The sequence below is a fragment of the Lampris incognitus genome, chromosome 17 (genome assembly GCF_029633865.1).
Source record: "Lampris incognitus isolate fLamInc1 chromosome 17, fLamInc1.hap2, whole genome shotgun sequence".
Taxonomy (NCBI): domain Eukaryota; kingdom Metazoa; phylum Chordata; class Actinopteri; order Lampriformes; family Lampridae; genus Lampris; species Lampris incognitus.
Window position 1 is genome coordinate 19,906,599 of NC_079227.1, and position 26,148 is coordinate 19,932,746.

The window sequence follows — 26,148 nt, forward strand, 5'->3', positions numbered from 1 at the left end:
GGGTAGCGTAGCGGTCTATTTCGTTGCCTACCAACACAGGGATTGCCGGTTCGAATCCCCGTGTTACCTCTGGCTTGGTCGGGCGTCCCTACAGACACAATCGGCCGTGTCTGCGGGTGGGAAGCCGGATGTGGGTATGTGTGCTGGTCGCTGCACTAGCACCTCCTCTGGTCGGTTGGGGCACCTGTTCAGGGGGGAGGGGGAACTGGGGGGGATAGCGTGATCCTCCCACATGCTACATCCCCCTGGTGAAACTCCTCACTGTCAGGTGAAAAGAAGTGGCTGGCAACTCCACATATATTGGAGGAGGCATGTGGTAGTCTGCAGCCCTCCCCGGATCGGCAGAGGGGGTGGAGCAACAACCGGGATGGCTCAGAAAATAGGATAATTGGCCAAGTAAAATTAGGGAGAAAAACGGGGGAGAAGTCATTATACCCCTTTAGTGTTACCAATATATGTTAATATACAAGAAATATAGGAGAGGGTCGGAAGGCAAGTGAATAACATAGTTTAAATCATGTGTCTGAAGGTAGTGTTTGTTGAATTGTTATACAGTCTTGACCATGATGTGAAGTATGGCCTTTGATTTTGTAGGACTGGTAAATTATGCAGACAAATAAGACTTGATTTGAAATTATTTAAATAATATTAATTGAGTGCCGTTGATTTGGCACCAGATAATTTAGGACGACCCAGCACTGATAGGTGTTTATGTTGTTGTTATTGTTGCAGACTGAAAAGCCAGAGCGACGGCATACCTTTGCATCCCTAGCCTTACGTAAGCGCTACAGCTATCTGGCCGAGCCTGCACTGAGTGAGTGTAACATTTTCACTAACAAACCTTGTTGGAAGTTAAAATGACTAAAGTAATAACCACTATTCGTGAAATAGTTACATTATAAGAAACTTGAGTTAATCTGTAACATTCGTGATTAATATAGATAGAAATGACATTTATTCTGTGATATATGCAACTTTTTCACCCCACATAACATGCACTGTCCACATGCTTGTACAAAATTGTTTAAATTTTTGCATGGGTTTATGAATATTTTAAGTTTCTGTGCTGTGCCTGCCCACATTGTGAGTTGTACTGTGTATCCTCGCGATTTGTTTGGTTGTTTTTTCACAGCTGAGTTTCACAATTTCAAACGCGACATCAAAATTTTGCTTTGATCGACCAATAAAATGTGAATATGCATTTCAGAAGGAAGTCAAAGTAAAATGGGTTTTTTTCCCCTTTTATTTATTGTTTATCCCCTCTTAATTTTAAGCTCTTTTTTGACTTTGTGATGATGATGCATTTCCAGTCGGACAAATGTGCATGTTGGTAGGTCATGAGTATGGCTTTTGCTCAGTTGCTTCTTTTCAGTTTTTCACACTCCCGCTGCTTGACACCAAGGGTAATCAAACTTGCATAATATTATGAACCAAAACCTTAGTCTTGAACCATGGTTTCCATAATATTGTTTGTAACAGGAAAATTGAAATTTCTTCAGCCTTTGGCTCTGCTTTACGGTAATGGCTAAATTGTCCTTGGGGAAAATATGTACGTGTAATTTTTTTTTGACCAAACAGATAAAAGGCACATTACAAAGCGGATTGAGATTAGAGTCAGAATACAGATTCTGACTATAGCACATCTGAAGTCCAAAGAGAGAAGTCTTTTTTGTGTTAATCTTGGTGCATTCGTCTTACCATTTTTCTGTTGTCGGTTATCAGTCCCCGTCATTGTCTTTTGGCAGTTATTTTGCTGTTGTATACGCTCCATTCAGCTTCTTACCGATTTGTGTTATTATTGTTGTGAGTCATTCGTGGTTCATGAGTCACACATAAACTCATTATTTCTTTTGTAACCACATCCTGAATCCACACACATATTCCATCTTAACACCTCATAAAACCACTGTTCTTTCCTTCCTTGATGCCAGGACTACATCACTGACCAATTCTTCCCCCTCTGGTCTCTTCTCTTTTTCACTTTTTTCTTACTTCTCCTTTAACATCATTTTTTGTTGTCTTTATTATTTCACATTATGTTGGGGTTTTATTTCATTTATTCTTTATCATTATCTCCATGATTTCATCTGAAGAAACAACAGTTGAGCGAAGCACAGCAGCAAGAACACTGCCTGCTGGTTACCCTCACAAACCTGTCTTTCCAACCAGACCTTACCAACCATGGTCGACTGCTCCTATTACCATCCTCGGCCAAACAAGGCCTGTCGAACTGGGGGGTTCCATCGCCTCTACCGGTTCACCAGCAGGCTCGCCAGCTGCTTCTCCACTAAAGTCCTCCTGGCCCCACTCTTCCCCTTCCCCTGCCTCTCCCTCAACCATCAAATCCAGCCGGGGAGCCCCACCATCAATATCCACCCTGTCTTCCCCAGTTAAATCAGCTAGTGAGGTACCATCTCCATCCCCCATTCGGTCTTTTAGGACTATGGCTTCACCCATTAAGACTGTTGTTCAACAAGGCCAGTACCCTGTCCAAGGGTCAGCCAGCCTTGTGTCCTCTGGCACAGACCCAGCATCTATCAAAAGTCTTGCTTCAGCATACACTTCAAGGACTTCCCCAATCCACTCACTCTCCAGTGTGTCAGTGCCAGATAGGTCATCAGCTACTATTTCTACTCCAACATCACCAAAGACAACTGTCAACATGTATAATTCGAGTTTGCCTTTTAAAACTGTACTGGGGTCCACAGCAACTACTGAGGCAGGGGCTCCTTCCCTCTCACCTGTTAAAACTATCTCGAGCCTGTCCTCAATGAAGACAGCTGTAGATTCAACACTGGCATCACAAGGTGCTAAGTCATCCCTCTCGTCTCTCTCCTCAACTGGACAGACCACCATCGCTTCCTCGGAATTTTCCATGATGAATGGATCAGTATCACCTGTTAAATACCCATCCTCTTCCTCCACCTCCTCGTCCCCCTCTTCCCGTCTTTATTCAGAGAGGAGTAGCAGCCTTCAGGAGAGGATTCAGGCGACCACCCAGGCAGCAACCTCCAGTGTCAGTGCAGCAATAAATGAAGTCATAAACTCATGCTCTGTGTCCAGTTACGGCACACTTAAATCATTGTCCTCCTCACGTAGATCTGCAACAGGTAGCTCTGCTTATGGATCTCTCAGACCTGCTGCCACCACCTCCTCTACGTCCACAGTCTCAAATACATTAAGTGTACCTGTATACTCCCTAGTCAATGTCTTACCTGAGGCTCCTGTCAAACCAGGACCAGGATCTCTCAAAATGGCACTGCCTGACCCTTCCCGCACCTCCACTTCCTCCTCATCTTCTTTGTCTTCCTGTGTAACCTCGTCTAAAATCAAATCTCAGTTGAAATCCCCTCCATTTATCACACCACCCATCATCCATCCAACTGCAGCTTCCAACCAGGAAATACTGAGAGACGTAGCAGACATGAAAGAGGATCTAATTAGAATGACAGCTATCCTCCAGACAGACACACGAACAGCAGCCAAAACTGTCCAAACATCTCTCTCTGGAACTCCTAAAGAAGCCAAACTAGAGGACGTGGAACCATTTAGTTTAGTGGAGAAAGTGAAAGAGGATTTAGCGAAAGTTAGTCAGATTTTACAGAAGGATGTCTTGAGTGATGGTAAAACCATGGCAGTGAAAGAGATAACCTCTGAGGATGAATGGGAGGAGTTTTCCAAAGATGAGATTGAAGAAGCACAGAGAAATGTGCTACCTGAGTATCAAGCTCCTTTTGATGAAAGTGCTCTCCCGTTCAAGCCCCAGTCCATACCAAGCAAAGACCTCGACTTGGCTAAAGTTGTTGATTATTTAGCAAATGACATTGCTGCTAGCTCTTTATCCAAAATGGCAGAGGTAAAATGTAGGGTTGAGGAGGAGGCAAAGAGGGAAGGGGAAGAGAAACAAAAACGTGTTCTCAAGCCAGCTATATCATTACAAGAGCATAAACTAAAAATGCCTCCGCCAGGCTCAGGTATGCGTACCTCTCCCTCAGAGAAAGATCTGAGTAAACTTGCTGAGTCATTTCAGGGGACGGATACTATTTTGGAATCACCTGAAGACTTGTCTCATGAGCAGGATAAGAGCCCTCTGTCAGACAGTGGGTTTGAGACAAGGAGTGAAAAAACTCCCTCTGCTCCTCAAAGTGCAGAAAGTACAGAACCCAAACCTTTATTTGCAGACTCTCCCATCCCTCCCTGTGTCACTGAGACCAGGACTGAGGTAGTCCACATAAGGAGCTATGAGCAACCTGACGAACCTTGTGAGCCTGCAGCAATGGAAGAAGCTGCATCTACTATTTCTTGTACTGAACCGGATGTATCATCACCTTGCTCCATCAAAGACAAAGTCAAAGCCATGCAGCTGAAAATGTCAGAGGATGACTCCGTGGTGAGTAAAAGTATGTGTCTCAAAGAAGAGACTCATATTACCACCACTACTACTACTAGAATGGTCTACCACAAGCCTCAGCTAACTGATGGAGCAGAGGTGATAGAGGAAACTATGTCAGTTAGAGACATTATGAAAGCTTTTCAGTCAGGAAGAGACCCATCTAAAGAACTTGCAGGCCTTTTTGAACACAAAGCAGGACAGGACTCGGTCAAAGGTGATGAGCTGATGCCTAGATTCCTTGACAAAGACGGTAAATCTAAACCCAAAGTGGAGAGGATAATTGAGGTTCATATTGAAAAGGGGCACAGCACAGCAGAGCCAACAGAGGTCATTATCAGAGAGACCAAGAAGCACCCTGAGCTCTATGTCTATAAAGGAGACCGTGCAATGAAAGAGCTTCCTGAATATGATGAGACCCAACAGGAAGAAGAGGAACTTACTGTCGAAGAATCCCTACCCTCTTTCCTGGAAACATCTCGTGTTAACACTCCGGTGTCACAAGAGGAGGATAGCCGCCCAAGCTCTGCCCAACTTATTGCTGATGACTCATATAAAGCCCTGAAACTTTTGAGCCAGCATTCTGTTGAATACTGTGATGACGAGCTATCAGAGATCCGAGGGGAGTCATACAGGTTTGCCGAAAAAATGCTCCTTTCTGAGAAACTAGACACGTCATCAATTTCTCACTCTGATACAGAGGACTCAGCGATGGTGGCTGACCAAACACACCATCTCACTTCTGGAGACAGCGGTGGCCAATACTCAGACAGTGTAAGTCAGCAGCATGGAAGCCCCAAAAAAGAGTTTGTTTTTAAGTCATCAAAAGATGGGTCTCCCAAATCAGGTAAATTTTCCTCCCATAGAGATGAACATTCCCAGTTTGATAAGGTGACGGTGCTGCATTACTCTACAGAACAAGGTAGCCCTAAACATGCAGTCTGGATGCGTTTCACAGAGGATAAGCATGACAGAAGCAGGGATAAGCTCCTTTATGAGGACAGGGTGGACCAGACAGTGAAGGAAGCTGAAGAAAAACTTAGTGAGGTGTCACAATTCTTCCGTGACAAAACAGAGAAACTCAACGATGAGCTGCAATCCCCTGAGAAAAAGCCTGTGAAGAGAGAACTAAGACAAACCAGGTCCGGACCTAGCTCAGCCTGCAGCAGCCCTGAAAAAACACAGCAGAAACCTAAAACAGGAGGAGAGATATGGGGTAAAAGCAAGCTCAGGGAGCCCTCTGTTGGGAATATATTTGGTAGCAGTCCTGAAACTGAAAGGAAAAGCTCTAGTTTGCCAAGCAGTCCTCAGCGAAGTGTCCTTTCTTATCCCAGTGAGGATAAAATTAAACAACAGACTAAAACAAGTGATTCTGAGCCATCCTCTCCTGTTCAGGTGAAGTCGACATCCAAAGTCAGTTCTATGAGGATGAAGTTTGAATCTGAGGGTCAGATACAAAGTCAGTCTAACCCAACAAGAATTCCTCCACCTGTACAGCCAAAACCTTCTGTTACAAAATTACAGGAGAGTAAACTTCCTGTTTATCAGTTTTATTCAGGAGGAAAAACATCAAACATATCTGAGGCCTCAGAGGAAGGAAACCCAAAAAATGGTATAGAGAAAGATAAAAGAGCTGCCAAGGATACCAGCAAGCCTGATTTGATATCAACATCTCAGGCACCAAAACACACAGGGGACAAGCATTCAAATAAAAACATTCCAGAGGCCTCCCTCAAAAAGCGATTAGATGAAACTCAGAAGTACAACTCCAAGAATAAAGTGGAAGACAGAAATTCCACTGTTACTCAGGAAATTGAATTAAGCAATAAGAATAAAAAAGATAAGAAATCTCCAACTGCCATTTATAATACTAAAGAGATAGGTAGTCATGTAGAAAACTACCAACAAGCTATAAAATGTGAGCCTGCTCACAAAGAGGCGACAACTGAAGCACCAAGAAAAGACACAGAGGAACCAATAAACAAAAACCTTAGAGAAAAGACAGAGTCTCAAATCCCTGTCAAGACACCATCTATTCCCATTGATAATGACTCACCAAAGAAACAGATAATAAATAAACCCTCCCAGATACCTACATTAGCCAAGAACAAAATATATACTAGCCCTGAGAAAACCCCAACAAAAACGGAGGAAAATCTAACTAACAAATCTTTTGAAATATTAGATAATGCACCAAAAGATTCCAACTCCAATAACCTCCCTAGCCCAAGAGACACAGTAGAGAAAGTCATAGCCCCTTCAGTTTCTACAGCAACTAAAGAGAACTTCAAGGGTATCAAAACGCTACCTGTTTATGTTAGTGTCCAGGTGGGTAGACAGGCAGAGAGAGAAGCCAAGGGGGCACTCTTCTCTGTCAAACAGAATTCCAGCTCAGCACTCAGCCCCATAAGCCCAGACGATGACACACTAGAGCAAGTTTCTTTTATAGACAGCTCAGGGAAAAGCCCTATCACACCAGAGACCCCTAGCTCTGAAGAGGTCAGCTATGACCTCACAGCAAGGACCCCTGATGGCTTCCTGGAGTTCATGTCAGGCAACCATAGCCCCATAATGGAGGTCTCAGATGAGTCAGAAGAGGACGACTTTGGCAAAACAAGTTTCTCTTTCAAAGAAGCTCTGCCACAAAGACCAGGTTCCAAGACTGTGGCTGATGCCACCCAAGCAGATGTGATTAATGCTAATAAGCAGGAAACAACAGTTAATGATAACCAGCAGGAATTCATAACTAATCTCAACCAGCAGGAAAAAACTTTCATTGTCAGTCTGGATGAAACAAATAAACAGGAACTTCAAGGAACCACTAAAGATAAAGGTGTTGCATATATTGAGTTCCCTCCTCCTCCTCCTCTGGATTCCTCCTCTGAACAATCGGACCCGGAGAGGAAAGAGTCCTGTGCATCCTCAGAGACTGAGACTGAGATGATGGAGGTGAATTTACAGGAAGAGCATGATAAGCACTTCCTCACTGAGCCAATCATACGCATTCAGCCCCCCTCCCCTGTACCACCAGGGGCTGATGACAGTCAGTCAAATGCTGAGGAGGATGAGGAGGAGGAGTCAGTCTTTCAGCCAATCCCTTGTAAAAAATTCTCTTTCAAAGTCCCTGATGAGGAGATTGAGAAGAAGGAGAAAGGATCCAAACCCAAAAAACAGGATAAGAATGGAAACAACAAAGAACCTTATGTTGGAACCAATGGCTCCAATGGTTCCAATGGCTCAAAAGGTTCAAATGGCAAAGGAGGAGAGGATTATGAATATGAACAGAATGGAAATGACCAATCTATTACAGACTGTTCATTAGCCACAACAGCTGAATTCTCTCATGACACAGATGCGACAGAAATAGACTCCCTAGATGGGTATGAGCTTCAGGATGAGGATGATGGCCTGTGTGAGCAAGCAGACTCGAGGCTTTTTGGCCTTCCAGACAGCAGGAGAGATGTCTGGGCATCAGAACCATTCAGGTCCCCTGACCGCACTTTCCCACAGACTAAACTGGAGGTAATTGAGGAGGAGAAATCCCCAGAGGAATGCCAAAAGGCTCCCTCTAAAAACGATTCCCCCTCAGAAGGGAGGCAAACTGAAGATCTTACTCAAGATGAGATTAAAAAGCAGGAGCAAAAACCTTCGGACAGAGAGGGATTCTCGGATACTTATTTTAGTTATAAACTAGAAGAAGAATTTAACTCTCCTTTTAAGACTGTGGCCACTAAAGGCCTGGACTTTGATCCATGGCCCAGTAAAGGTGGGGACGAGGAAATTGTTGACGTAGCGGGGACACGGGACAGCAATGGTGAGCCAAAGCCATTTGGACTGGCGGTCGATGACCAGTCTCAGGCCACAACACCAGACACGACCCCGGCCCGAACGCCAACAGATGATAGCACGCCGACAAGCGAGCCAAATCCATTCCCCTTCCATGAAGGGAAGATGTTTGAGATGACGCGCAGTGGTGCAATTGACATGAGCAAGAGGGACATGGTGGAGGAGAGGCTCCAGTTTTTTCAGATTGGTGAGCATTATTACTCTGAAGGCAGGTACAGGGTCAGGGCCTCAGAGGTAGAAGCCTCCTCACAACAGACACAGAGAAATCAAGTTGACACACAGGATCCCACAGGTCTCTTATTAGGCCCTCAGATTTCCATTCAGAGTACTACTGTGCAACTGGATAGGTCAAATGGGGCTGGTGGTAATACAGGCACAAACTCAGCCTTAAGCGACAAGTCCAAATTCTCCACCTTCCGAACAGGATTCAAGCCACGAACTGATAAGAATTCTGATTTGCAGGATTCTAACAGTACTTCTAGAACAAGAACAACAGGTACTCTTGATCATTCCAGTAACATAATCTCAGGAACAACTATAGATGATTCTTTTTCTTTAGGTGCATGCTACTTAGATTATTCCATTTCTAAACAATCAGATATTGCAGATGACTATGCCATTAAAATATCATCAGAGATTAAAGATGATCAAACAAATCCTATTATTCTACCAGGCACATTTCAAGAAAGGGAATTTTCAAATGGGACTGGGGTAATCCAGACACCATTTTACCATAGCACAGACTCTTCATCTTTCTTACTCTTAGCCCAGAGCAGCAATCACCAAACAGGAAACAGCAATAACAATAGCAACAACATTGGTTCCGATAATGTCCATGAAAACGTCATTCAACCAGGCAGCATTGTGTTCAACTTGATATCATGCTCAGAGCCCACCTTACAGCAGGTCAGCAGGGTAGAAGCAGCTTTCAGCCTGCTGGAAGAGAACAGCAGGGAGAATAGGGTTGTTCCCAATACAGCAATAACTAGCACAGGATCCAAAGAGGTCAAAGGTCGGATATGCAAGTCCAGGTTACCAGTGAGGGTATCAAGATATAAACTATGCATTGAAAGTCATCAAAAGGCGGAGGAAAATGGTAAAAAAGCACAAGATAGGGAACATAATATGCACGTGGTCAGGGAAAGATTGAACCCTTTTGAGAATTCAGTTACTAAAACTAGAATCCCAGTGATGAAGGGGAAAAAATGCTGTTCCTTTTCACCCGGTAGTAGGGTAGGGAGTACATGTGTGGTTAGTGATAGAAGTATTAAAGCCATCCAGGGCAACAGCCAACTACTAAAAGACAGATCTAGGACTACACCAAGACATGGTTTAGTAAAATTGCTTAGTAGGGGTAGCGTCACTTGGGCAGGGAGAAAAAACAGTGCTATGATCTCAGGAAACTTTAAAATCAAATCTGTCAGTAGTCAGGTAGATGAACCACTAAATCAGGCTCCCAAACAAATAAAGACAAGGTTAGAAGGGAATAAACTGCCATATGAGGATGAAGAAAGCAACAGCTGCAGCCTCAGCACATCCAGAAACACTTCGTGCTCAGAAACTTCTAGAACCTCTAGAAGCTCCCACACTTCCTCCACCTCCAGCACCACCACACCAACCCGGCCCGCTAGAGGCATGAAAGCTGAGGTTGAGCAGGCCGGCAGTGAGAGGAGGATGAGGAGGAGGAAGAGTAGGTGGACACATGGAGGAAAGGAGCAGAGCAAGAAGGAGGAAGAGAGTCAGGTTGATCAGCCAATCACAGCTCCTGTCATGGATGACGAGACTAGTTTGTAAACCCTTTCTAAAAAATTGTTGATCTCTATCTCTGTGTCTGAGAAGCATGTAGCTGTTGTGGGTGCTTTGTGATGTGATGTGTTCAGTGTAGCTGTCTTTTCTTCTTCCTGTCATCCTCGTCATCTCTGTCCTTTGTCTTATGAATTAGTCATAGGGGTTACTCCTAAAGATGCAGGGTGAGAAATTAAGTCTAGAATCAGTTGCAACCAAAATATTTCCCTGGATTAAGCACAGAAAACTTTTAGTCACATGTTTTAAAGGAAGCAGGGATCAGGATCTGTTGTTTCAAATAGATGACAGATCTCAGTGATCTTATGTCAGGAAAAACATTAGAGCACTGGTAAATGCAGTTCGATATAACATCTTAGCAAAATAATGAGCCAGTGGTGAGTAATAATAGACAATAAGAAACAAAAATGGATCTAAATGTAGCAAGCACTTTTTTGTTTGATTTTTGTTTGTTTTGTTTGTTTTTAGCACTGTATAGTCCAAGCATTGAAAAAAGATGCCACTATCAGTTCAACGATAATTTACACATTATAATTATATATTATATATAATAATTATAATAATATATATATAGTAATAATTATGATTATAATTTATATATATTGTATATTTTTATACCATTTGGATGATCCGCTGTGGCGACCCCTAACGGGAGCAGCCGAAAGTAGTAGTAGTATATTTTTATACCATTACAGGGCGGCACGGTGGCGCAGTGGTTAGCGCGGTCTTCTCACAGCAAGAAGGTTCTGGGTTCGAGCCCCGGGGTAGTCCAACCTTGGGGGTCTTCCCAGGTCGCTCTCTGTGTGGAGTTTGCATGTTCTCCTTGTGTCTGCATGGGTTTCCTCCGGGTGCTCCGGTTTCCTCCCAGAGTCCAAAGACATGTAGGTCAGGTGAACCGGCCATATTAAGTTGCCCCTAGGTGACCCTGAGAGCAGGATAAGCGGGTCAGATGTTTGGAATATATTTTGATATTATATATATATAATTAATATATTTTATATTTATGTATTTTTATATTATATATATTTTATATTTATGTAGTATATAGAATTATAATAATTATATATATATATTATATATAATAATTAAAATTAGAATGATAATTTGTATCTGAATGGATAAAAACATTTGAAAATCTAATTCAAATTGTGTCATTGCTCTTAGAAATGCAGGCTCATGTCAACTCTAATTCCCTTTCACACAATAAACCAAGGTGCCTGCCTGTAGCCTGCAAACTCAGTTTATCCACGTTTGGTTGTCAGGCTCAGTTTGCTGTTAAGTACAGTTTGTTTACATCATATTGTTCGAGGCTACCACACGCATGCCCAGTTTCATCCCACACTGAAAAGCCAACCTGGTCTTACCCAATACCACATCACACAACACCACAACACACCACACCACAAAGGCAACACACTGTCAACATGAATAAGACCTAGAAGTAGATCAATGTGTCAGAGACTCGTGTTTGTTTTGTTCTGCCTGCCTGGTTTGTAGAGATTTTGGTAACGTTGTTGGCTTTCTGTGAACTCTAAAAACAATTCATCAGCGAAATCTAAATCATTTGTATGCCACCTGCATATGGTGTTTCATTTTAAGGACCAAAATTACAATTTTAGTAAGTTTCTTCACCTCTTATTTAAGTACCCAGTGAGGTTGGATTATTTGTGATTTAGGATTTAAGTATGAATTGTTTTTATCAGTTGCTTCCTGGTAGTAGATTGTTAGTGTGAGTTATATGACATGCAAGTCTTTGAACTTACTGCAAAAACTACTATTACCAACTACTACTAAAACTACTACTACTTTCATGACTGTTAGTACTACTTCTCGGTTTTGAATATTCTAATGTGTAAGTGTGTAGTCCGTTATTGTGTAGTTCATTTTCCCTCTTCTGGTCCCTCACATCCTCAAGATTTCACATTACTGATTCGCTTTCTGGTTCAGTTCTTATTTGTTTTAACAGCGTCAGCCTAAATATAAACTGAGATGCTCTCAAATTGTTCGCAATAATGTGTTCTGTTTACTGTCCGTTATTCATCACAGTCAAAATTGGAGATTTCACGGGCGTCTGTGTAACGTAGCAGTCTATTCTGTTGCCTACCAACACAGAGATCGCTGGTTCGAACCCTGTGTTACCTCCGGCTTGGTCGGACATCCCTATAGACACAATTGGCTGTGTCTGTCGGTGTGAAGCCAGATGTGGGTAGGTGTCCTGGTCACTGCACTAGCGCCTCCTCTGGTCAGGAGCCTGTTTGGGGGGGGGGACTGGGGGGATAGCGTGATCTTCCCACATGCTACGTTCCCCTGGCGAAACTCCTCACTGTCAGGTGAAAAGAAGTGGCTGGTGACTCCACATGTATCGGAGGAGGCATGTGGTAGTCTGCAGCCCTCCCCGGCTCGGAAGAGTGGGGTAATTGGCCGGATAAAATTGAGGGGAAAAGAAGAAAAAAAATTGGAGACTTCACCTGGTGTCCTTTGGCTAGTATTTTCTGTCCATCTGGCTCAGTTGCTTGTCTTAGCTTTTTTTAAGTCCTCTAGTTGAGATAGTATTGAGTTTACAATTTGGCAGTAGTAGTGGCCCTAATCTTTAACTTGTTTCCCTAATTGTAATGCTTTCCTTGTTAATTACTTAGGCTGCAAAATGCTTCATAAAAAAACAAAATAAAACAAAGACATGAGCTCTTACCCTATAGAAATTTACTTACTCATTTTCATTGTAATCCTTCAGTAAACCGCTATTATGCTAAAGCTGAATCGATGGGGATAGTCTGGCCAGAACAGGACTTTTTAATGAGCCAAATCCTGGGACAGTGAGCTCAAGTTAGTCGCTGTTGCTTGTTGAATCATCATCTACATGTAATATGAATATCGCAGAAGATATGAGGCCAAGACCACCAGGCCTTTTTGATAATGCTTTCTCTACTGGCCTCCATATCAAGCCACTTCAACAATGTCAACAGGCCTTAAGAGACCAACCTTAAGTTCACACTCCCAAGTAGTTTCTTTCATTCGATGTCACTATTTCCCCTCTGCTGCCATTCAACTGGGGACGTGGGATGGCACCTTTGATTGTGGTGGCTGAGAGTTGTTAATGGCTTCTCCCTTACCCTCCTTGCTCCCTCACTTTCTCCTGAAACTCAGGCCCTCAGAGTCCCTGTGAGAGAACAGACCTCCGCATGGCCATAGTGGCCGACCATCTTGGACTCAGCTGGACTGGTGAGCACATGCACGCACGCGTGCACACACACACACACACACACACACACACACACACACACACACACACACACACACACACACACACACACACACACGGCGTGTTTGCACAAATGATCCATGCACTTTCTGTCTCTTTCTCATACATATGTGCAAAATATTTAATGCATACAGATGTCCACACATGTTGTCAGATATATACGCTGAAAACCATAAATGCATCATGGATTAACATTTACACACATGAACATGTTCACACATTCAAATATTATGGTGGTCACCCACAGTGAGCCACCCATATACAACCTGAGTGAATCCTGAAGATTGTTGCTCATATTGCACGCACACATGCAATATGGAGATGGAAAGACAGAGAGAGCTGCAAGGGTGGGGACAATTTCCTTTAAATTAAAGCTACAGATCCTGATTATTGTTGTTTTTATTCATTTTTCTGACACCTACTGGCAATTGGTGATGGCCCATTTCAAATTCCAGAGATCCATTTGAAATGAAACAGACTCACCAGCGCTATTGTGTCAGCACCTTTGCCACCACCTGACAAAAAACATGACCGAACTTGAGTTTTTAGTAGTTTACATTGTAGTACCTATTGGTAAAGGTATTTTACCAGTTTGGTCTGCCATATCTGCTTGTTAGCCACAACAACTTTGCTCCTTTTTCAAACTGGCCAATACCTGTTTTATTATTCTGTATTTGGCTGCTATAGTGACGACGTAAAACGCTATACGCTGAATTGCTTTTCCCAGGAAAACCCTCCTAACTATTAATTAGTATCAAAACATTTTTAAAAACTGATTGCATTTCAGAATTGTAGCCTTAAATCAGTTCAACATGAAGTAGTCTGTTATTTTCAGTAGGTAGAATTTGATACTCTTCTCATGAAAAATAATTCATTGTTTTAATTTTAAAGAAAACCTCTGAATTAATTGGTTTGAAAATAAACTGAACCTACCCTTCACAGCAGAATCATAGAGGTATGATGTGCTACACAGTGTTTACCGTCATCTAGTGGCCATATAGTAAAATGACTGCTGAACTGTGTTGCAGTGGCAAGTACACTATATTTAGCCATCTGATTGGAAATAAAACGGCGCGTCAAAAGATAATTTCATAAAATAACAAATTAATAAGGCATGTAAATAGGTATAAAATCTAAAGTCTCCTTTGGAATTTCAATGCAATGTCATATTAAAATTAATATTTAATATTAGGTACATTTCATACAACTGCCAACATACTTAATTTGTTGAATTAAAAAATAGCAGCGTTACTTTGTACCATGAGCATGGTTGGGTGGGGAAACAGTCTATGATATGTATTTTTTTTTCATATAAATGAAAAAGATTACATTTGATAATATATGGTTACTGGTAACACATTTATTGCTGCAAATGTTATTATGCCAGTGTAATTGTATTCTTGTCTTTCCCAAATGTATGTATTTAGACTAAATACACAAACGCACACACACAGAGGATTTTGTACAGAGCTGTGCTTGATCGGCGATAAGGGCGTGCCCTCTGCAGTGAGCCCAGCCCTGTCTGCCTGCACTGCAGCACTGCCTGTGATTGTGTGTTTGTGTGGGTGTGGGCTCATAATTACTACATGTGCCCCAAGACACATCCATGTGTGCAAGTTCATCAAACGTTATGGGTGTTCAAGTGTGAGTAATGTGTTAGTTTTTGCTGTCCTCTGTCTACTGCGATGAGCAGGTGAGTAAGTACTCCTCGGGGGACAGGAATCTAATCCATATTTAATGTGTGCTGCTGTTGCAGAGCTGCAGTGGGCAAATAGATTTAATGTCCATTTATGACTTGGTCTGAATTTATATCCCAGATACCTGCCTCCTCTGCAATGTAGTAAACATCTATAGTCCCTTATGACGTAAATTTGATTAAGCCAAATGTGGCCTGTCAAGCAGTAGTTCTTCATTCTGTCAGACATTTTGCAGAGGTGTCTATGTTTCTGTGTATGTGTGCCAACTACTCGTAGTGAGGTTACCACACCTTTTGGAAATGTGGGGAGTGAGGGCTACTGTGGGTTTTGTTTTTTTCTGTATTTGCCACAAGCGACACAACATGTCATTTGGTGGATGCTTTAATCCAAAGTGTATGAGGACATACAGTTATAGCTTGAGCGACGCTGGTGGGATTGAAACCCCCAGATGTGGCGTTGTCAGTGCCATGTCATGACACTACCCATTGTATTATGCAGAACCCCGTGTTTTTATGTTCACGGTGTGATTAGATTTTTCAAATTAATTGTTGTTTTGCTTCTTGTTGTTACAGAGCTGGCCAGGGAGATGAATTTCTCTGTGGAAGAGATCAATTTCATCAGAGTGGAGAACCCCAATTCCCTGACAGCACAAAGCTTCATGCTCCTAAAGAAATGGGTGCACAGGGATGGTAAAAACGCCACAAGTAAGTGTGGACCCGTGTGTGTGTGTGTGTGTGTGTGTGTGTGTGTTGGTGAGAGGGAGAGTGAGAGTAGCTGCAGCAGCCCCCCCCCCTGTCAGTTCTTAAAAGATTTAACGATGAGCCGTCTCGCTCTCAGCTCCCTCACTTCAGATCCACCCCTAAATGACTAACAGATATCTGGCATTTTTAGCATTTTTTAGTAGGTGGCATTTATTATAGCTCACAAAATATGTTTTCATGTAATATCATCTAGTGCTGGGCAATATGGAAAAAATTTACTGTCATGATAATCATTGGGAAATTTACATGTTATCGATATATATCATAACAATGCAAAAATACCATGTTTGAGAATCCAGTTGAGGTCCGTCACATTGAACTGCATGATAAGGTAAAGCAAAATATCAAATCAAAACCAGTTTTCAAATAATACTACCCTGAATAGTTAAGACCTCATCTTTATGAGAAATTTAAAATTTTTATCAAAATATGACAAAATCTGAATTTCATCCCGACACAATACCAACTGACAGATCAATCAGTAAGTCAAGTTGCATTTTTTATAGCGCTCTTCTAGCTGCAGCAGCCACTCAAAGCGCTTTACAATTAATTCACGCACGTGCGTACACACACACCCGCACGCACGCACGCACGCACACACACACACACACACACACACACACACACACATCATACACTAATGGCATGGAAGTGTGGAAAATGTTGGTTCTCTGTGATTGAATGATGATCAACAGTATTATTAAATTATTGCATTTTCTCTCTCTGTGTCTCCCCCTTCTCTCCCCCTCCACTTCCCCCCATGTCTCCTTCTCTACCTGTCCCTCTGTAGCGGACGCCTTAACCGCAGTGCTGACTAAGATCAATCGGTTGGATATTGTGACTTTGCTGGAAGGGCCCATATTTGACTATGGTAACATTTCAGGCACACGGTGTTTTGCCGATGATAACGCAGTATTCCCGGAACAGTCCGATGGTAAAGTGTAGCCCCACCCTAGCTGAACTCTCAGTCTATCTATCTCTCGGTCTATCCCTTCACCATTCTTTACTTCCTCTCTTGGCCAAATAGACAGACCTGTTTGTACACTAATGTAGAACCCATGAGGCTTGTTTAAACAGCAGAGGTTATCTGAACACTAAATTAGACTTGCTGAACCGAAATGAGTTAATGCACCAACAAGGTTCAGTGAAGCAATATCAGTTAATGGACTGACAAGGATTATCAATAGTACATTTAAATTGCCCCACATAAGGCGTTCACCCCAGTCAGCCTACTTGTTTTCTGTAATGGGGTTAAGTGCATGTGTTGTCATTAGAAAATTAATGGCAATCTGATCATTATGAGTAGATTTAATAGCGCTTAGTGTGCACCCAAACGTTTTTACCATCACACCCAATGTTGTTGATCCTAACTGAGCACATATGACAATAGGAGAACCTCGACCCCTCTGGAGGCATGAGACCTGTTGAAACTATGTGTGACCATGTTTAAATGTGTAAAACACACTACTACAGCATGATGCTTCAGCAAATGCAAGCCTCTGATGAGTCCAAACTCTGTCCCGTCTGATGGTGTACTTCAAGAGATCCATCTCAGATGGGCTGCAAGCGCTGCTTCATAATTTGGTTCCATCATAGTTATGTTTATGTGTATATCATTTTGAATTCCAATTGTCCATCAACTAAAATGTTTTATTTATCAAATTGCATTTAATAATGTTTTAAGATACATAAAAACATAATTATACCAACCAATTTATAATAATGGCATGTTTGCTTTAAGCTTCATGGCGAATTCCTTTTCTCTCTCTCTCTCTCTCTCTCTCTCTCTCTCTCTCTCTCTCTCTCTCTCTCTCTCTCTCTCTCTCTCTCTCTCTCTCTCTCTCCCTGTGTCTCTCATGACAGTAAATTGTCATGAGAGACACAGAGAGACGGTAATACCAACTAAAAATGTTGGGTTATGATTGATCCAATGAGGATCATCTCAGACCTTGATTTAAATTGAGCCCATCAAGACAGTTAATTAAATTCTGGATAAAAAATTTTATTTTTCATGGTAGGACCCAGGCATACTGAGCACATCTTTCTCATATTCTAATCCATTCAGAGAAATTATTTACATGTTGCTATTGAAATAACTTTTATCGAAATCTTTGTTTTCACTCTTATCACGCGGGGGATCCAGTGGCAATCAAGACTTCCATTCATTTGAAATCACAGCTCGTAGCTTCGTTGCATGTCAAGAAAATGAGAACGATCTAAGGGCCCAAGATTTTCTGGCAACCAAAACTAATTTATCTCATTACCATGAGCTCATTACCATGAGTCAGATGCACTTCCATACATATTTTCTGAGATGGTCCTATTTGCTGTATGGTTGGGTTTCCCCAAAGCATCTTAATACTAGGATTATTTTTATTATTCCATTGACTTACAATGGAGAATAGATTATCTGTTCGCTAAGAATATGATAAAGATCCCACCCTGTTTTTGGACCGATAGATAAATCAGTCAACAGATAGCATGGCTATGGCTTTGTGTCAGTGGCTGCCAATTATATTGCTGTTAACTAACATCGAGATGCCATTAACACTCTTAGAAAGGATGGGTCATTTTCAACACGTCTCTGAGAGTAGCGTCAGCCAGCGAACAGGGGTTTCGTCTTGGGCACATCAGGTCTGGAGCACAATTTACCTGTTGAACAAGATGTTTGAACAAGGTGTTTGCTATCCGACGTGGCTCTCAAAGATCTGCTGAAAATGCCCCTTTTTAAAAGTGTGCAGTGTATAGTTCTGCTTTTGTTTCATTGCTGTTAGCTGTACTTTTCCTGTCATCTACCGGTTTCCTTCGAGCCTCCCCGCCTCAACGCTGCACTTAAGCTTCTCCTGCTTTGAGACCAGCAGACTCCCTGCCTCATCCTCATCCTCCTCTCCTCTCCTCTGATTGGCCGGCTGGCTGTCACAGCTGATCCCGCTCTCAGCCCTGAGAGCTGCTAACCAGCCAATTCCCACCAACTGCTAACCTGCCACCTCCAGCAGCTTATTATGAACCACTGCTTTGGAAACTTAGCCACTGCTCCTTCTGCTGTAAAACCAGCAGCTTTCTTGCCTCTTCCTTGCTGTAATTAGCAGCCTGGAGGGAGAAAACTATTTTTCCCCTGCTTAAACTGCTAAGATGCTGCCAGCTGCCAACTTCAATACTAACTGATTTACCCCCCCCCACCTCCCCCAGCTGACTGACAGGCAAATGCATTGAAGCTCGATCATTAGCTGTGACTTCTCCCTCAAAGAACAAGAAAATATAAAAAAGATATATATGTATTATTAGTGTGCACCATTTTTCAGACATTGTTACGCCTGCGTTTGCCTGAAACCTTGAAATTTTGCTGTAGTTGATGTTGTAGATAGTTTATTCTTGCTTATCTAAGGGAAACAATTATAACTTTTCAAAATTATCTCTCTACATAGTATGTTGCAGAATTAACACTCGGTTAGCAGCCATGATACTGAAAAAGTCTTCTGTGTGTCTCTGAAACGCCGATGAAACTGTGTCCTACAGTGACTTCTTTGCAAGTAGGCTGCATTGTATAAGAAAATGTGAATATCAAGGCCACATTATACAGCTGTATGTGGCGTTATTCACATTGTATCATACAGTGCAGCCTATTGGCAAACCAGGAAGTGCGTTTTCACATTCACGGATTGTCCGCCAATGATGTCACACATTTTGCGGACACTTTTCTGCACAATCTTGGTGGCGTTTCAGAGGCACACAGAAGATTGCTCAGTGTTATGGCTGCTTAATGAAGTGTTATCCTTTCATGTATATATATAGAGAGAGAGAGAGAGAAAGAGAGAGGGGGGGATAATGTTGACGATCATAATTGTTCACTTTAAGCTAGATATCTGTCTTAGGTTGTCCCAGATGCTTCTCCGGCCCTCAGATTTATTCGGGCTGGTAGTTAACAAATAATCACAAGGGCTGAGGATTGATTATTGAGTGATTTGTGGTACTGATGCACTAATAATCATGGACGACTACTTTTGGTGATGCGCTATGTTTTAGCTGTCTGCAGTTTCCAGTGCATCCAGTTGCCATCACTAACCATACTACCGCATTGCACTGTGCCTCCATCTGTCCTGTGTTCACATGCTGTTTTGGACTTTACATCTACGTGTTATCTGTCTAACAACGACACCACGTCTGTTTTGTTTCTACCCCGTCTTTTGTGAACTGTGCTCGTCGTAATAGCCCCGAAACATCTTAGGTCTCCTACGTTAGTGCTGAGCCCCGAAACGCCCTCGTTTGCAGTCCCTCTCCCCCTCTCCTCTCCTTCCACGCCCCCTCGCACTCCTCCTGTCCATCACCTCCCCTTCCCATCCTCCAGCTTCTTTTCAACCTCCTCCTCTTTTCCATCCTGTCTTCCTTCCCCTGCTGGCTCTTTCCCTTTTCCCTCCCCTCCTCCCGCTCTCTGCACTACCTCCTCCATGACCACTGTTTTTCATTTTTCCAACCTCCCTCTCGATCCTCCCGTCTACCTCCCCCCCATGGCTCCTGTTCTCCCTCACATTACCACCCTGCCTTACTCGCCGACTCTCCCGTCCTCCCCCTGCACACCTGTGTACCCTCCCTGCCCCTTGCACCTATCTCTCCCTCCCTTCGTTCCCCCTCCATCCCCTCCCCCTGCCCCCTGTCCTCCATCTCACCCTCCGTCCTCTTCCTCCTCTATGCCCGTTTTTTCTCCTTCTCTTCGTTCTTACTCTGCTCTCGTTTGCAGCCTTTCCTCACCTATTCCCCTCTCTCCAGCACCTCCTTTCGCTTCACTACTTTCCTTTTCTCCCCCTTTGTCCTCCACTCCTCTTGTCTGTGGCACTCCTCCCCCGTCTCTCCCACCGTCCCATCCTCCTCCTCCCTTGGATCAGAGCTCTCCATCTCCCCCGTCATCTCCTCTCCCTCCTGGTATTCCTCCTTACTTGCGGCGTGATCACACTGTTCCCGAAGTCTATATCTAGACGCCATGTTGGTTTAGATACTCTCCCTCGCTTTTCACTGAAATCAGTTAACCAGCTAACCAGACCCTCCATCACATCAATGAGATGCTGTACATTCAATAGCATGTCGTTGTGTGGTTATATGATGTACTAATTACTTTCAATTACATTTCAATTACCATTTTAACACCCATAAACTGTAGAGTGGTCATCTCTGAGCCTCATTCTTCTATTGAGTTCAAATTCATATTACACTGTAGATCTATATATATATCGATAGTAAAAAGTATATCCTTTAACTCACAGCCCCAAATCATTTAAAAGCTGGTGACTGCAAAAAAAAAACATGAGTTTGAATATGGCAGGGGCCTTGTTTGGTATCTGAGTTTCTGCAGATGTTGAAATTGGAGGTGTAAAACATCAGTGGTGAGTACATGTGATGCTCGCTGTCTTGCAATTTCACGCCCGTCTTGGCAACTTCATTTCTCTATTTCCATCTCCTTGTTGTCTGGTCATGTCACCGATGGCCCTGGTTCAGAAGTCACACTACAGTTTTCCCATGTGTCAAAATGTTTCCCATTTTTGCATAAACATGATGAAGAATCTTTACTACATCCATTTAACACCAGATTATGCCAGTGTGACTTTTGAACGACTGCAGAAAACCCTAGTTATGATAGATGTGTCTAGTCGCCTCTCATCTCATCCCCTTCGCCCTTCTACATCTCCCTCTCTCCCCTCCCTGTCCTTTTCTGTCTTTTTGTCCCTCACTCCCCTCATCCCTCCCTCGCTTCCCTCGTCCTTCCCTTCCTCCATCCATCCATTATCCACCTACCCATCCCTCCATCCGTCCAGGTTACGGCAACATAGATTTGGAGCTGCAGACCCCCACAGAGCTGAACTACGAGCCACCCACACCGCTGCGCTGCGATGACTTCTTTAGCGAGGCCGATGCTAGCATAGACTCCCCTAGCAGGACCACTCCTACTAGACCTAGTGACCTCTCCCTCACCCAGACCACCAGCACATCCAGCAGCGACCCCACTACAGTTGCCCCAATGTTCGGCCCCGGGGCCCCAGAGCCCCCCATTGTAGTGGCTGAGGATGTGTCCGTGGGCGGTAGAGGGAGCCGGCGTGAGGGCTCCATGGAAGAAGACACGGAGCTGAGTCGAGAGTCTGTGGCCTCGTACGAGCAGCCGGACAACGACAGAAGAGCCTTAGGAGTAAAAAGGGGGATAGAGGAGCCGGCTGAGGAGGTAGAGGGAGAGCTGAGGGCAGGGCAAGAAAGTCTGTCGGAGGAACACGAAACGAACCAGGGAAATTCTGTTGAAGATGAGCCAGCCCCAGACACTGCCATCTTTGCCGGAAGGGAAGAGACGGCAAGTGGTGCTGCTGGCGGTGAAGGGGAGGAGGAGGAGGAGATGACGCAGGAGAGGCTACGGACTCTGCTGGAGGACATCAGGCTGGAGGAAGGCTCGGAGGATGAGGAGATGACAGAGGAGAGGGTGAATGCCATCCTCAACCAAGTGCTGCAGGCAGAGAAAGACATGTGTTCAGTTCCAGGCTGGCGGAGCGAGACGGCCGGTGGCGCAGGGAAAACAGCGACTCCTTGTGTGAAGGGACTGGAACTGCAGGAGGGCAGGTAGGATTAGTTTTTAATCAATCAGTCAATCAAGTTGCATTTTATTACTATGACCATTATTCTTTACACTATCTCTCTGTCTGTCTGTCTGTCTCTCTATTTCAACACTGATTACTACTATTTGGAAAGTCTCTCAATACTAATGAGGATATATGTTATCGTTGTTTCAAAGCGTAAAATATTAAAAGGTTATCGGGTAAGCAAAGGTGTTCACTTAACTAAGAACTTGATCCTTAACTAAGATTTACCTTATTGAGTGAAGCTAGACTTTTCTTTATAAAGTGGTGAGCATCCCATACTGGGGTAAAGCTCATCAGGTTGTTCTCCTCCCACAGCCCAGACAGTCCAACTGGCTTTCCGGACAAGGCAAAGGCTGAGACGGCCAGACACTACGGTGGCCACACCAAGGAGAAAGAGGCCAGGAGGCGGACGAGGTCTCACGGGGACAGCAACACAGCGGGACCAAGTGAAGGACAGGAGGCTGAGGGGGAGGAAGACGGTGGCGTCAGGTCCCAACAAAGAGTCCAGGTGAGAGTCACTGCTCCACACAGGTATTCATGGGGTGCATCTGGACAATATGCTGGTACATGTGTAGGCATGGGGGGGGTAATTCAGTGCAAAATCCCGATACTAAGCCATAATGATTTGGATATCGCACCATTTCCCCTGAATCACAACGTTGAAGCACAATGAACAGATGCCGTGAATGGGGTTGATGTAATGATTTCTACATCTCTGAATGTTTGAATTTGAATTGTTTGTTTTTCACTCAGTCAGACATACATTTTCTTTGAACTATTACAGTTTTCATGTTTTGGTGTAGATAAGAGGAGATGAAGCCTCAAAACAATAAGTATATAATCACAATATATGTAATATTGGGATAATAAATAAATCATAATATCTACAATATCAAATTGACACTAAAATATCATTGCATAAAATATCGAGGCACCTGCTGATTACCAGCCCTTGTACATATGGCTTTGGGTTGGTTTAATATATTTGGTATTTTCTCTTAACATTGACTTTTGCTCTTCTTTGACTTGTAAAACTTAGAAAAATCAAATATTTAAAGATTGTTTGGAAAGGCTGTAGTTATCACTTTATTTACACACACACACACACACACACACACATATACAATGTATATATACACACACACACACACACACACACACACACACACACACACACACACAGGGATTAATGTTGTATTGGTACTGGGCTGCCTTCATCAGGGAGGTGGTAGCACTGACCAGTCGAGCTCTGATGAGGAGACCACTGTCACCACCAAGGTGTATCGCAGGCGGGTCATCCTCAAGGTACCTGGCCCGGTGTGTGGACAACTTTAAGCAGTGTGTTCTAGCCAATGCTGTTCTATGTGTCTGTTTTTTCCCCCAAAAAAGAAAGCGATAAAAAAGAGACATAATGCTTCCTATTTTTTCTCCCTGCTACAGGTTTTTTTTTCTCTTTCTTTTTCTCTTTTTTCTCTTTTTTTTGGGGGGGGGGTTGTTCCTTATCCAATGCAAGGGTCTAAGGACAGGATGTTGTATTTCTGTAGAGGCAAATTTGTAATTTGTGCTATTTGGCTATACCAGTGGTTCTCAAACTTTTAGGCAATGCACCCCCTTCTACATCCCGACCGGGTTGATGCACCCCCAATCCCCCACAGCTTCCAAAAACAAACAAAACAAAACAAAAAAAAAAACACACACACAAAAACAGGCTATTTATAGCGGCATTAAAAGTATTGTAACGTGCACGGATAAGTAGACACTTTAGCCCTTGGCTAACGGGTCGGACCCTTTAGTCGACTGGTTAACGTTGACGCCCGCGGTGCGGAAGATGCGGGTTCGGGTCCCGGCTGTGGCGGCGGTTCCCGGACTGCCCCCCCCCCCCGATTTCGCTGCAGTATCAAGTTTAATTATGCACAAATAATCAGAACACGTAATATTCAAGAGGTCGCAGCAATGCGCATTCAAATGAAACTGAAACTGCAACAAAGGTTCAATAAACTGAAAACTACTAAAAAGACTCACTGGCCGATTGGATCAGGGGTCGAGCGGTTAGCGATGGCGCTTCGTGGTGCAGTACAACTCTGGTTCCAATCCCACAGCAGGCGGAAATGTGCTCGGTTACAATTGCAAGAAAGTTACGCACAAGCTGTCATTTTAAGAGTAGAGAGGACGGGTGAGCGCGAGGACGCGCACAAAGGCCCATCAGGAGAGAAAATGGGGGGAAATATTTCAGCCGCATTCAAGAAAAAAAATTCCATCGAGTTTAAATTGCAATTAACCAAACGTAACATAGCGGTTACAGAAATTAAAACACCGGTAATTTGAATCAAACTGCAATAAGGTTACGCGCGAGCCACCAGGTAAAGAAAAACACCATTACGCTACCGCCATTACCTTTTTTCTCTCGTGCACCCCCTAGTGGCCTTCTTCTCTCTCTCTCTCTCTCTCTCTCTCTCGCTTTACTGGTTCCCCCTAGTGGCCGCTCTGGCTGTACACATAAAAGTGACAAGAGTTTTATGTGACGGTCAGACGGTGTGCGCAGTTTGTGAAGATGAGATATGGTGCTTACGCTTGTGTGTTGGCTTGCGTGTTAATTTGAGCAAGTGTTTGAAAAGGATTGTGTGTGATGGCACGCCTTTGTGTGTCTGTGGAGGTATGTGTTCAGCCTTGCCTTAGCTATAATGCGACAGTTAGCCGCCGCTTCTCAGTGTCAGCTCTTGTTCCCAGCAGCTTGAAAACCCCTCTGCTGTGTGCCAGAGTCGCTTTCTGCTTAGCAGTGTTTTGATAGTTGGCTGACTTGGTTACGCTGCCTGTTTGGCTGATATCTTTCTGTGCAACGATGGTAAAAGGCTCGCTTTTCACAGAAAACAGACATTCTGACCAATCAAATATGACCCATGTGTGATTGGTGACAGTGTATTGTAGTAGTTAAAGAAAACAATCTCACCAAATGGTCACATGTCCAATCCCCCAAAACAGCAAGTGTGATCATTACAAACCATGCATTGTGTTAAAATGTCCTTGAGCAAGGCGTTATACCCATACCAGTTCACTTCCCTGTTAGTCAACTTGGATTAAGAGCATGGGCAAAATGTTGAAATTTGACGTTGGTACTTTATGATCAAATATAAATATATAAAATATAAAGATGATACTTAATATTTTCTAGATAGTTTCTTTTTTTACCCTCAAAGTGCAATATGTTTTTAAGTAAAATCAATTTATTTGTCACCTCCGTCTTGTTTAAATGTCAGGTATAGCTCTAAGGTTTTGTTTGCCTATGATCTCACTGTGTCTTCTGCGCTGTTGCAGGCTTGTGTTTTGTTTTGTTTTGCGTTGTGAAGTTTGTGTTGAGGAGTCATCTTAACGTGTCTGAGAAGACAGCCTACCTAATGCGTCTGCCTTGGTTGGGTTTCCCAAAACATAGATCAGCCTCAACCTGGTACTTTGTTGAATATGAAAACAACAACAACAACAAACAAGCATGATGGTTTGAAATGGGATTTGACTCATTAGCATACATGAGGCTTTTCCTTCCAATCCCTCTAAATAACAAAAACAACTTGCTTTTACCTTCAGAAGCACTACAAGAGAACTTAAAGGATCTTTAAGAGCATTTTCATTTTAATTATTGAGCGCTAGTAATGTAGCAACATTAACCCCAGTTTTGTATCACTCCAGTCTGACTCCAGGTGCAGGACAACTGGATTTTTCAAATCTGCATCCATCTCAAGACCGGGAAACCCTTCCTTGCTCTAGCAAATAGGCTGTTGTCTTATTT

The 26,148-nt window shown here is 43.3% G+C and overlaps 1 protein-coding gene across 1 annotated transcript in view; it reads left to right on the forward strand.

Moving 5' to 3' along the window:
* Window positions 1-26,148, forward strand: part of LOC130127145 (ankyrin-3-like) — a gene marked incomplete at its 5' end in the record, with an annotated part of 100,930 nt that overhangs the window by 69,806 nt on the left and 4,976 nt on the right. Inside the window, 11 exons of the mRNA XM_056296716.1 lie at window positions 733-814; window positions 2,094-3,911; window positions 3,942-7,108; window positions 7,196-7,616; window positions 7,650-8,423; window positions 13,184-13,258; window positions 15,568-15,699; window positions 16,547-16,690; window positions 21,561-22,347; window positions 22,683-22,875; window positions 23,589-23,672. Coding sequence (XP_056152691.1) covers window positions 733-814; window positions 2,094-3,911; window positions 3,942-7,108; window positions 7,196-7,616; window positions 7,650-8,423; window positions 13,184-13,258; window positions 15,568-15,699; window positions 16,547-16,690; window positions 21,561-22,347; window positions 22,683-22,875; window positions 23,589-23,672 — 7,677 coding nt within the window. The remainder of the gene's footprint in view (window positions 1-732; window positions 815-2,093; window positions 3,912-3,941; window positions 7,109-7,195; window positions 7,617-7,649; window positions 8,424-13,183; window positions 13,259-15,567; window positions 15,700-16,546; window positions 16,691-21,560; window positions 22,348-22,682; window positions 22,876-23,588; window positions 23,673-26,148) is intronic.